Source organism: Rana temporaria, chromosome 9, assembly GCF_905171775.1.
Source record: "Rana temporaria chromosome 9, aRanTem1.1, whole genome shotgun sequence".
NCBI lineage: Eukaryota > Metazoa > Chordata > Amphibia > Anura > Ranidae > Rana > Rana temporaria.
The window spans coordinates 21,438,391-21,451,478 of NC_053497.1; the positions used below are offsets into that span (position 1 = coordinate 21,438,391).

Below are 13,088 nucleotides of genomic sequence, written 5' to 3' on the forward strand. Positions count from 1 at the left end.
GGTGCGTTTCTGTTCACCTGTAAAGGTGTGATTCAGGTGCAAGTTCATACTTCATATTCCCATCGCAGACATTCCTGGATCCGCTCTTGTTTGGGTGCTTGTAGCAACAACCAGCTGGATACTGGTGCACGTTACAGTAGAAATATTTGCCAGCACACCATGGAACAACGTAAATGGCGTCCAAACGGATGTTTTATTGCATGATCACAACACAAAGAGAGTGCAACATTTCGGAGCCACGCAGGGCCCCTTCGTGCCAGACGAAGGGGCCCTGCGTGGCTCCGAAACGTTGCACTCTCTTTGTGTTGTGATCATGCAATAAAACATCCGTTGAGGTGCAAATTCTTCCCTGAACCTGAACCAGACCCAAAAACGCAAAGTACCTTCTTCAAATCTGCACTGCGGCTGCTCCACACATATGTGAACCGTCTCCATTGAAAGCCGGTCACATTCACGTTATGCAAATTGGATACATTTTGGGTTGTCCCCAAGAGAAGTAATAGAGGGGAAATCTTCCAGTGGGGACACTAGTTCTGGGATTCCCTTACTTTGGTGGGATCTCCTCTCACTTCCTGTTTTGGCTATGGGACAAGAAATTAAGGCAAATGTCCTCAATGGGACAAAGATGGCAAGTAAAGTGGCAGGTTTTAATGTAATCCTCCATTACTCTTTTAATAATGGAAAAAAAAGTGTTGTTTTTTTTGCCTGTTTTAATGCGTCCTGGAAGTGTCAGAAGCTGGGTTGAGGTAAGTACTCTTTTTTTTATTTTGGTCAGTCTTTTTTTTTTTTCCCCCTTATTATGTCTTTTTAAGGCTATTTGTATCTAGACCAGGGGTCTCAAACTGTTGCCAGACTACAAGTCACATCATGCCTCTGTCTGTGGTAGTCATGCTTGTAACTGTCATCCTTGCAATGCCTCGTGGGACTTGTAGTTTCCCCACAGCTGGAGAGCCACCAGTTTGAGACCCCTGATCTAGACGGGGAGGGGCTGTATAAGTTGGCCTTGCATATGTGCATGCTGAAATGTGAATAAATAAGAATTTTGTTTTAATTTGACAGATCTCATCTTCCTTAAAATCTGAAGACACTCACCTATCACAGGAGGATCTGCAGAAGGTCGTTGCTGAGCTACAAGAACTAAAAGATGGTCAAAACAATATGGATGCAAAATTTGAAAACATGAGGAGGTATGTACTAACTTTCCCCACTTCACTGCGCACTTTCAGCACAGAGACGGAGCTGTGAAAGACCGTTGCCCACGCTGATGGCCAGCGGGACCATCTCCCAATCGTCTGATCACAGTGGCAGCCAGTTACAGTGGTCACGTGATCGACTAATCTTTCCATCTCCAACCCCCCTCCCTACCGAGTTTGGAAATGCTTGAAGGAATGCCAGGACGGGCAGGAAATGGTTGCCCCTGGAAGCTGGAAATTGCTGTATACAAACAGCTACTCCAGTGAAGCCTCTTGGTCTTGTGCTGAGCGACTACCCTGCTGCAATGTGAACACAGGAGGTCGGACGCTTGGCATGGGCTACAATTAGAGAATGCGTTGAATATTCTGAATAGAAAGTGTTCTCTAATTGAACAAGGGGGAGAGGCGGGGTGGCAAAGTCACACCTTCCATGCGTCCAACCGGAGAGCGCTTTGCATTTATTCAGAAAATGCAAAACGGTCTCTGAAAGGCGCCCTTGCTGATTGGCCGGCCTGTGCTCAGAGAATAGCAGGATGGCCTCTCAGGGCAGGACCTGGAAGCTAATTGTGATCACCGGAGTAGCGGTGTCTACTTCAGTGATTTCCGGCTTCCAGAGGCATCAGCCAGGTATGGTTTACATAGTTACATTGATCCAACTATGTATAAAGTTTCCATACCTGAAACACATTTTAAACCACTTGCTGACCGCCTAACTGGGAATTTACATCATGACGTTAAATACCGGGTGTTATGGCTGCAGCTAGATGCTATAACCCCCGGAATTCCGCCTTCAGGTTGCTGACTTTTCCAATTAAAAGTGATCCCAGTGGCAGATTCGCCTTGGGATCACTTTTAGAAGGGCTTCCCAGGCTAACGTTGCCGATCGTTAAGCCTGGAAACCATCTGTCATTGACCACCACTCATCTCTATGCCCTTGGAGGACCAGAGCGACATTGACATCACTTCCGGTTCTTGGGCCATGTTGTTTTTCTATTAAAGCAAAAAATGATAGACCCCAGATCTCTACATAAGGAGGACCTGCCATGCCGTATTGCTATGTGTAAAAAAAATTATATTTTTTTAAAGCGCACCCTTTCCCACATGCCCACGCGTAGTGATGAATGTAAACGTAGATCATCTTTTATATTTTACAAAAAAGTTGGGTTATGTATTGTTGTTTTTTTTTTGTTGTTGTTTTTTTGCATTAAAATTTACAAAAGTGTATTTAAAAAAAAAAACTTACGTTTGAAAAACTGCTGTGCAAATACCATGTGATATAAATTGCAAAACCCACCAATTTATTCTCTAGGGCAGGGATATGCAATTAGCGGACCTCCAGCTGTTGCAGAACTACAAGTCCCATCATGTCTCTGCCTCTGGGTGTCATGCTTGTGGCTGTCAGTCTTGCTTTGCCTCATGGGACTTGTAGTTCTGCAACAGCTGGGGGTGTGCTGATTGCATACCCTCTGCTTTGGCGGTTCTTAGAAATTTTCAAGCAAAAAAATACTGATTGTTACATATAAACAGCAAGTGCCAGAAAAGGCCTTGTTTTAATGTAAAGTGATTGTAAACGTTAATTTTTTTTTTTAAGAATAAGAAACATGCCATACTTGCATTTTCTGTGTAGTGCAGGGGTGTTCAAACTTTTTCAAAGAGGGCCAGATTTGATGAAGTGAACATGCGTGAGGGCCGACCATTTTGCCTGAAATTCTTTGAACCATTAAAATGCGGTCTAAGTGTGTTTGTTCGAGCAACTACCGTATTTATCGCGGTATAACGCGCTCTGGCGTATACCGCGCACCCCCAAAGTGGCCCCCAATCCTGTGGGAAAAAAAGTTTTTTTGTTGTTTTGTACTTACAGTTTTGATGTCTTGCGCGGCGTCCATCTGCGGCCTCGTCGGGTGTCCTCTTCGGCGGGTCGGGCGTCCATCTTCGGCGGGTCGGGCGTCCATCTTCGGCGGGTCCGGTGTCCATCTTCGGCGGGTCCGGTGTCCATCTTCGGCGGGTTCGGTGTCCATCTTCGGCGGGTCCGGTGTCCATCTTCGGCGGGTCCGGCGTCCTTCGGCGGCGTCCTCCCGCTCGTTTCCCGCCACGACTTTGAATACTGCGCCCGCATATAGCGAGCGCAGTACACTCGTGAATCTTCGGGCAGGCTCGGGCGCCTCTCGCACTGACGTCCTGTACGCTCAGGACGTCAGTACGAGAGGCGCCGAGACTGGCCGAAGATTCACGAGTGTACTGCGCTCGCTATATGCGGGCGCAGTATTCAAACTCATGGCGGGAAATCGGGTATCGGCGTATACTGCGCACCCACGATTTTGCCCTGATTTTCAGGGCAAAATAGTGCGCGGTATACGCCGATAAATACGGTAATACACCGCCCAACAAGAATTCTCTTGCTTTTGTTTTTTTTTTCTTTTGCTTTTTGTGTGAGTTAAAGAGATGAGCTTGGGTGTGTTATTTGGATATACCGTGTTTATTGGCACATGCACCTTCATTTTAAGAAATTGCCAGGAATGCTGCATCCACCATTGCCATGAATGCTGCACCCACCATTGCCAGGAATGCAGAGTCACCATTGCAATCAGTGCAGCCGGATTGATGCCCATCCATCTGCAGCCTTGGAGGGGACAGGGAGCGGCAAAAGATTACATACAGGAGAAACTCCTGTTTACATGGAGGCCTCTGTAACACAAAGTCCCGCCTCTAATGATGGACAGAACAGTTGTCCAATGGCAGCGCAGGAGACGGGACTTGCTATTACAGAGGCCGCTCGTAAACAGGAAATTCTCCTCCTGTATGTACGGCACTCGTTCCTCCTTCTCCCTGTCCCCTCCAAGACAGCCAGCATATATATCTTTGGTGGCCCGGCGCTGGAAGATCGTTGGGGGGCACAAAAGATATATATGTCCAAATAACCAGACGGGCCGCTCAAAACTGGAACACGGGCCACGATTGGCCCACGGGCCGAACTTTTGACATGCTTGGTGTAGTGGTTTTGCACAGAGCATCCCCTCTGCTTCTCCTGCTGGCACTCCTGGATCCTTCACCCCCCCCCTTCTATGTACCCACCATAGCAAGCTACTTGCTATGAGGGGGCACTTATGCGTACTCGATCCCAACTCGGCTGTGTGTGACTATAGATGCACAGAGCGCGGCTTGGCCCTGTCCCCTGCTTCCTCCTCGCTGGCTGTGTTTGACAGAAGCCAGTGGCTCCTGCTGCTGTGTCTTTGAGGAGAAGGAGAACTGAAAGTGTCTCTGTGCTCATACTTATCGCTTGATTGCCATCGGGCTCAGGTAAGTACAAGAGCGCCAGGGCGTGGGCTGCACACAGAGTTTTTTTTTTTACTGTAATGTAGAGAATTTATGAAGGTAAGAAATCTTCAGCCTTTAATACCACTTGCTTTCTGGTATGTTGATGGTGTTTCCCCAGGCAAAAAGTCAAGGGGAATCTCTGCAGCGGGGACACAGACAGAAAAAAAAAGAAACTTTACAGAGGTTCTAACCCTTTTGGCTTGTTTTAGTTCTGTTATGTTATTGGACTGTTGGCTATGACATCACAGTATGAAAAAATTCAATTGCAGGGAAAATGAAATGCTTTGGAAGGAGGTCTCGTCACTCAGAAGGAAACACAACCAGCAACAAAAACTTCTTACAAAGGTGAGTTAACATGCGTTGGTATTTGTCGTTTTCCAAACCAGTAATATGGTAGCTGGTTTATTTTTGTATTCGATAAACTATGCCTTCACGATGCAGCAAACCATTGGCCATCTTGTCCCTTTTTTTTTACTGATCTTTTAAAGCCGAGTTCTGGGATAAGATATTGTCTAAATCCATTCCTCATGTGTATTCTTGTTGATTCTCAGTGTGCTTTGTGTATTTCCTTCAGATCTGTGCAATAATCCAGTGTGAGACTGTTTCTGTAATAATGACCACTCACTGCTGCTCTTTCCCCTTGTGAAGGGTGACTGGTCTTTTCTCCGCCCCCTCCTGTAGTTTTCTGCAGGCAGCCTGTAGTGGGTGGAGCCTGTTGAGCCCCTCCCACAGCTCTGCTTTGTCTCTCCCCTTGTGCAGGGTGACTGGTCTTTTCTCCGCCCCCACCTGTAGTTTTCTGCAGGCAGCCTGTAGTGGGTGGAGCCTGTTGAGCTCCTCCCACAGCTCTGCTTTGCCTTTCCGCTCTCTCTCACTTTCTGTCTCTCGCTCTCGTTTTCTCTCGCTTTCTTTCTCTTTCTCTCTCGCTCTCGCTTTCTCTCTCTCGCTCTCGCTTTCTCTCTCTCTCTCGCTCTCGCTTTCTCTCTCTCTCGCTCTCGCTTTCTCTCTCTCTCTCGCTCTCGCTTTCTCTCTCTCTCTCGCTCTCGCTTTCTCTCGCTCTCACTTTCTCTCACACTTTCTCTTGCGTTCTTGCTCTCTCGCTTTCTCTCTCGCTCACGCGCTTTCTCCCTCTCCTTGTGCAGGGTGACTGGACTTGTAGTTTTCTGCAGGCAGTCTGTAGTGGGTGGAGCCTGCTGGGCCCCTCCCACAGCTTTTCTCTTTTCGCTTTCGCTCGCTCGCTCGCTCTCGCTTTACCTCTCTCTCGCACGCTCTCGTTTTCTCGCTCTCGTTTTCTCGCTCTGGCTTTCTCACTCTCGCTTTATCGCTCTCGCTTTCTCTCGCTTTCTCACTCTCGCTTTCTCTCGCTTTATCGCTCTCTCTCTCGCTTTCTCTCTCTCGCTTTCTCTCTCTCGCTTTCTCTCTCTCTCTCTCTCGCTTTCTCTCTCGCTCTCTCGCTTTCTCTCTCTCTCTCTTTCTCTCTCTCTCTCTCTCTCTCTCTCTCTCTCTCTCTCTCTTTCTCTCTCGCGCTTTCTCTCTCTCTCTTTCTCTCTCTCTCGCTTTCTCTCTCTCTCGCTTTCTCTCTCTCTCTCTCTCTCGCTTTCTCTCTCTCTCTCTCGCTTTCTCTCTCTCTCTCGCTTTCTCTCTCTTTCTCTCTCTCTCTCTCTCTCTCTCTCTCGCTTTCTCTCTCTCTCTCTCGCTTTCTCTCTCTCTCTCTCTCTCTCTCTCTCGCTTTCTCTCTCTCTCTCTCTCGCTTTCTCTCTCTCTCTCTCGCTTTCTGTCTCGCTTTCTCTCTCTCTCGCTTTCTCTCTCTCTCGCTTTCTCTCTCTCTCGCTTTCTCTCTCTCTCGCTTTCTCTCTCTCTCTCGCTTTCTCTCTCTCTCTCGCTTTCTCCCTCTCCTTGTGCAGGGTGACTGGACTTGTCTCCGCCACTCCTGTAGTTTTCTGCAGGCAGTCTGTAGTGGGTGGAGCCTGCTGGGCCCCTCCCACAGCTTTTCTCTCTGCACATAGTACATTGATGTCATTACTTTACAATGTAATATCCTTTGTGGCTAATAATGTGATATAAAGGCTTTTCTTAAAAAAAAATGTATATGTTCTACTTACCTGCTCTGTGTAATGGTTTTGCACAGAGCATCCCATGATCCTCTTCTTCTCAGGTCCCCCGCCGGCACTCCAGCCCCTCCCTCCTGCTAAATGCCCCCAGAGCAGAACAGCTTGCAATGGGGGGGGGCACCCAAGCAGGCTCATTTTACAAGCTTTGTGTGTCCATTCACACACAGAGCCGCAGCTCCCGCCCCCCCCCCCCACCTCATTGGCTCACTGGCTGTGATTGACAATGGCTCCTTCTGCTGTCTCAGCCAATAAGGAGGGAGAGCCCCCCAGAGGGCCAATGCATACAACGCATGAAGTTAAAGTGGATCTCTATCACACCACAACCCCTCCATTTTTTTTTTTTTTTTTTATCCCCACTTTTATTCTCCTAAAAGCCCTCCCCTGATCCACTTAGAGTACTTTCAGAGTACTCCCCCCACCTCTCTATTACAATACTCACAAAATACCTGTTGCTTCCAGGATGGGGCACCGTATGAAATCCCTACCCACTAATTCTTCAGCAGTTCATTTTTTGTTTATTTTAGATCCTTCAGTTCATTTTGAGCCTAATGAGAGGAAACCTTGTAATGGCGCCAAAAAGAAAAAGGTATTTTATATATAACTGATTTCTACATCTTTCTAACATCACAAAACCTGATGTGATAGAAGATTACAGGGTCACATTTTTGTATTAATGTGGTTAGGTGACATGGTTATTAGACACCACATCCCTGGAATATAGGGCCAGATCCACGTACAGCGGGCGCAACTTAAATATTCGGATTTAAGTTACACCGCCGCAAAATTTCTACCTAAGTGCCCGATCCACAAAGCACTTACCTAGAAATTTGCAGCTGTGTAACTTAAATCTGTCCGGCGCAAGGCGTGCCCAATCTAATGGGGCGAGTCCCATTTAAATTAGGCGCGCTCCCGCGCCGGACGTACTGCGCATGCTCCCGACGCGATTTTCCCGACGTGCTTTGCGCGAAGTTACTTTGCGCCGAGTTTTGAGAATCGCGACGGGTGTAAAAGAAAAAAAAAGAGTTGCGGCGGGAAAAAAAAATGTTTTTAAAAAAATTTGACAGCGACGCGGGAAAGAAGGGTATACTTTTACATGGTGTACTAACTTTACACTTTGTAAAAGCAGCCCTAATTTTGCGACGGCAAACTAACACTTACAGAAAAAAAACGAAGGGAAAAAGCTTTGTGGATCTCCGTAAGTGCTAATTTGCATACCCGACGCGGAATTTCGACGAGAAATGCCCCCAGCGGCGGCCGCGGTACTGCATCCTAAGATCCGACAGTGTAAAACTATTACACCTGCCGGATCTTAGGGATATCTATGCGTAACTGATTCATAGAATCAGCCGCATAGATAGAAACAGGGATACGACGGCGTATCAGTAGATACGCCTGCGTATCCCTTTTGTGGATCTGGCCCATAGTTCCCAATACAAGCGACATTCCAGGGATTAACTACTTCCTGCCCCGCCTATTGTCAAATGATGGATGCATTGCCCCTTACATTGGTGTTCAGTGGTGAAGGTCCTATTTGTAGTAGTGGCACTTTAACTGAGTAGTCCATTGGAGAATGGCCCCCCCATCACCTTGGTGATCAGTGGACAAGCAATGCCAGCAATGCTTTAAACTGTTATGAATGGCTTAAGTTCGTGACAGCTGTGTATACTAGTGATCTGCGATTGGCTACAGCTAATCGCATGATACAGAGGTGCCGTGATTGGCCCGGTTACCATGTGATGGCTGTGGGCCAATCACAGCTCACTAGAAAAGGAAGCAAAGCTGTTATGGATCATATTAATGCATAACCGCTTTTGTTGACATTGTGATGATGTGATGGCATAGTTGTCTGTACAGGCAAAATGACGCAAGGGTACATAGCTTTGCCTGTACACACAATGGACAAGGAATCCCTTGGAGGGGTGATTGGTGGACGAGGACCCCCTTGGAGGGGTGATTGGTGGACCAGGACCCCCTTGGAGGGGTGATTGGTGGACCAGGACCCCCTTGGAGGGGTGATTGGTGGACCAGGACCCCCTTGGAGGGGTGATTGGTGGACCAGGACCCCCTTGGAGGGGTGATCGGTGGACCAGGACCCCCTTGGAGGGGTGATCGGTGGACCAGGACCACCTTGGAGGGACGATGAACAAGGGACTCCCTTTACATTGGTGATCAGTAGAAAAAGACCATATTTACATTGGTGATCAGTAGGGAAGGGACCAATGCAATGGTGCTTAAGCAATTGTAAAGGTACAATTTTTTATTTTATTTTTCCTAAATAGCTTCCTTTACCTTAGTGCAGTCCTCCTTCACTTACCTCATCCTTCCATTTTGCTTTTAACCACTTAAGGACCTTGCCTGTTTTCAGGATTTGGTGTTTACAAGATTAAGGGCTCTTTCACACGGAGCGGACCGTTTCTGGGTCCGCTCCGTGTGTCCGCCAAAGCTCAGCAGGGACCGCCCTGTCTCTGCTCCGCTGTCCCCTATGGGGGACCGGATGCAGACGGACCGTCTGTCCGTCTGCATCCGGTCCGTCCCGCCGAACGGAAGAAAAATAGTGTTTCTTCCGTTCGGGAAAGCGGATCCCGACTGACGCGGACGCTAGCGGATGCTCCATCCGCTAACGGACGCGATCCCATAGGGATTCATTACAAGTCCGTTAACGGACTTGTAATGAGCGGACGAACGGTCCGCTAGTGTGAAAGGACCCTAAAACTGTTTTTTTTGCTCGAAAATTACTTAAAACCCCCAAACATTATATATATTTTTTTCTAACACCCTAGAGAATAAAATGGCGTTCATTGCAATACTTTTTGTCACACCGTATTTGCGCAGCGGTCTTACAAGCGCACTTTTTTTGGAAAAATATCACTTTTTTAAATAAAAAAATAAGACAACCGTAAAGTTAGCCCAATTTTTTTTATGATGTGAAAGATAATGTTACGCCAAGTAAAATGATACCCAACATGTCACGCTTCAAAATTGCGTCCGCTCGTGGAATGGCGTCAAACTTTTAACCTTAAAAATCTCCATAGGCGACGTTTAAAAAATTCTATAGGTTGCATCTTTTGAGCTACAGAGGAGGTCTAGGGCTATTTTCGAAAACACATGACGCGCCTTATCTGCCGGGGGAACGTTTTTATCAAGCACGTCAATCATCTAGGCTAAATCCCAGGTGACATTACACTGCTGCATAGGAACGCCTACTCCCGTGGGAGTGAGAACCCGGAAGCCAGATGGAAAAAGAACAATAATACAGTATATACAGCGAAAAAATAACAAAAAACAGCATACTGTACATGTCGGAAGAATGCTGAATGTAATGGTATATACATGTTTTTAGGGTGAACCTCCACTTTAAGTGGTTAAATGTCCTTATTTCTTCTGAGAAATCCTCACTTCCTGTTCTTCTGTCTGTAACTCCACACAGTAATGCAAGGCTTTCTCCCTGGTGTGGAGTGTCGTGCTCGCCCCCTCCCTTGGACGACAGGAGAGTCAGGACGCCCACTAACACACAGCTCCTTTCTCTGCAACGTAGAGAGTGTCCTGACTCTCCTGTAGTCCAAGAGAGGGGGCGAGTACAACACTCCACACCAGGGAGAAAGCCTCACATTACTGTGTGGAGTTACAGACAGAAGAACAGGAAGTGAGGATTTCTCAGAAGAAATAAGGACATTTAAAAGCAAAATGGAAGGATGAGGTAAGTGAAGGAGGACTGCACTAAGGTAAAGGAAGCTATTTAGTAGACAAGGACGCCCTTCTATCAGTCAGGAATCTGTCCCTTTACAGATTGCTGAAAAGATCTTTGGAGTCAGCTGTCGCCTCCTGGCGCTGGCCTTGCCAAGAGACCTTGGTGTCGGAACAATGCAGGCTCCTTCAGGTTGGCGGTCGATCTGTGACTAACCAATGTCTTAGTGTACCCAGGAGACCCCCCCAAGGTTCCTCATAGACCCCCGTGTTCAGAAAATCTGCTCTAATAGTCTTGTATTTCCCAACATTTGAACACAAGACGGCTTGTTCTGTATCTGTGCTGCAACAATAAAAAATGACATAAAACAGAAGCCACATGTATGATGTAATCTGTTTTAGTTGATTCTAGATATTACATTGAAAACAATGCAATGCCAAGGTTTATCAATCACATGAAGTTCCCAAGTTTCAGCCTTTTATGTTAAAAATAAAAGATGTGAATGGATAATGACAAGAAGAGTAGAGTCCGTCCCTGATCACGTCTCTGTCCTTCATTCATCGTTTTCTTTCTTTTCAGACAACTGACGCTGGAGTCCACATCGTCTCCTCCCCCTCCTCCGAAATACAGTCGAAATGTTTTGCAGCTTCCTGAGGATGTGGAGGAAGAGGTGAGAAATTTGCACTTCTCATAATCATGAAAAAAAAAGTGCTACTTGTAAACAACCTCCGATGTCGTCATCCTTATATAATGTATCTCCCTGTTTTTTAACCACTTCAGCCCCGGACCATTTTGTTGCTAAATGACTTGGCCCCTTTTTGCGATTCGGCGCTGCGTCGCTTTAACAGACAATTGCGCGGTCGTGCGATGTGGCTCCCAAACAAAATTGACGTCCTTTTTTTCCTACAAATAGAGCTTTCTTTTGGTGGTATTTGATCACCTCTGCGGTTTTTATTTATTTTGCGATCGACAAAAATAGAGCGTCAATTTTGAAAAAAATGCATTTTTTCCCCTTTTTGCTATAATAAATATCCCCCAAAAATATATAATTTTTTTTTCTCTCAGTTTAGGCCGATACCTATTTCTCTACATATTTTTGTTAAAAAAAAAAAATCGCAATAAGCGTTTATCGATTGGTTTGCGCAAAATTTATAGTGTTTACAAAATAGGGGATAGTTTTATTGCATTTTTATAAAAAAAAATTAACAAGCGTTTATTGATTGGTTTGCGCAAAAGTTATAGGCCCGGATTCACGTACAGCGGCGTATCTTTGAGCGGGCGTAACATAACCTATTTACGTTACGCCTCCGCAACTTAGACAGGCAAGTGCAGTATTCTCAAAGCACTTGCTCCGTAAGTTGCGGCAGCGTAGCGTAAATAGGCCGGCGTAAGCCCGCCTAATTCAAATTTGGAAGATGTGGGCGTGTGTTATGTAAATGTTATGTGACCCCACGTAAATGACGCTTTTTACGAACGGCGCATGCGCCGTCCGTGGACATATCCCAGTGTGCATTGCTCCAAAGTACGCCGCAAGGACGTATTGGTTTCAACGTGAACGTGAATTACGTCCAGCCCCATACACAAACGACGTAAAATGTTCAAAATTTGACGCGGGAACGACGTCCATACTTAACATTGGTACGCCGCATGTATGCCTCATATAGCAGGGGTAACTTTACGCCGGGAAAAGCCTAACGTAAACTGCGGATCTGTACTGCGTCGGCCGGGCGTACGTTCGTGAATTTGCGTATCTAGCTGATTTACATATTTCAAGGCGTAAATCAGCGTAAATATGCAGTTAAGATCCGACGGCGTAAGAGACTTACGCCGGTCAGATCTAATACAAATCTATGCGTAACTGATTCTAAGAATCAGGCGCATAGATACGACGGCTCAGACTCAGAGATACGACGGCGTATCTGGAGATACGCCGTCGTATCTCCTTTGAGAATCTGGGCAACAGGATCTACAAAATAGGGGATAGTTTTGTCATTTTTATAATATTTTTTCTTTTTTTTTTTTTACTAGTAATGGCGGCGATCAGCGATTTTTATCGTGACTGCGACATTATGGCGGACACATCGGACAATTTTGACACATTTTTGGGACCATTGTAATTTTTACAGCGATCAGTGCTATAAAAATGCACTGGTTACTGTGAAAATTACACTGGCAGTGAAGGGGTTAACCACTAGGTGGCGAGGAAGGGGTTAAGTGTTTCCTAGGGAGTGCTTCTTACTGTAGGGGGGATGGGCTGTGTGTCACATAACACTGATCTCCGCTCCGAGTACACGGAGCGGAGATTGGTGTCATTGTCTCTAGGCACAAGCATCTCCCCACTCTGGGGCTGGATGATCGACCGACCGTATAAATGTTTTAATGGTTTTCTCTTGTTTCTGTTGTGGGTTCCTTAGGTTCTCATTTCTTCCCAGCACTCTGGCAACTCGGCAGATGACAGTCTGCAAATCCATGAGATTTTCAGCCCCGGAGAAGGCCCGTCCGAACCCATCCTATACACTGCAGAGCAAACAAAAGACATCACAGCCCAACCAGCGACACCCATCGCAACAGAGATCAATGAGTATGTACTGGTTTGTTTTCACTCAAAAAGCAGATATGGGCATAGAAGTGACCCTGGCACTAAAACAAACTATTAAATAGGCTTGTTTTGTCATGCCCAATATTGGAAGCAGTTAAAATCTTATCAGCCTTCGCATCAGTTAAAGATCACGAACATTAGAAACAACATGGGCCAAATTGTGTTCACAATGTGAAATGTATGCTGCT

General features: G+C 46.4%; 1 protein-coding gene across 2 annotated transcripts in view; it reads left to right on the top strand.

Annotated features, from left to right (window-relative positions):
• Positions 1-13,088, top strand: part of LOC120913171 (heat shock factor protein 3-like) — a 55,433-nt gene that overhangs the window by 17,786 nt on the left and 24,559 nt on the right. For both annotated transcript variants that reach the window (XM_040322916.1, XM_040322915.1), the window contains exons 4-8: positions 1,060-1,187; positions 4,778-4,853; positions 7,141-7,202; positions 10,881-10,971; positions 12,716-12,882. In XM_040322916.1, coding sequence (XP_040178850.1) covers positions 1,060-1,187; positions 4,778-4,853; positions 7,141-7,202; positions 10,881-10,971; positions 12,716-12,882 — 524 coding nt within the window. The remainder of the gene's footprint in view (positions 1-1,059; positions 1,188-4,777; positions 4,854-7,140; positions 7,203-10,880; positions 10,972-12,715; positions 12,883-13,088) is intronic.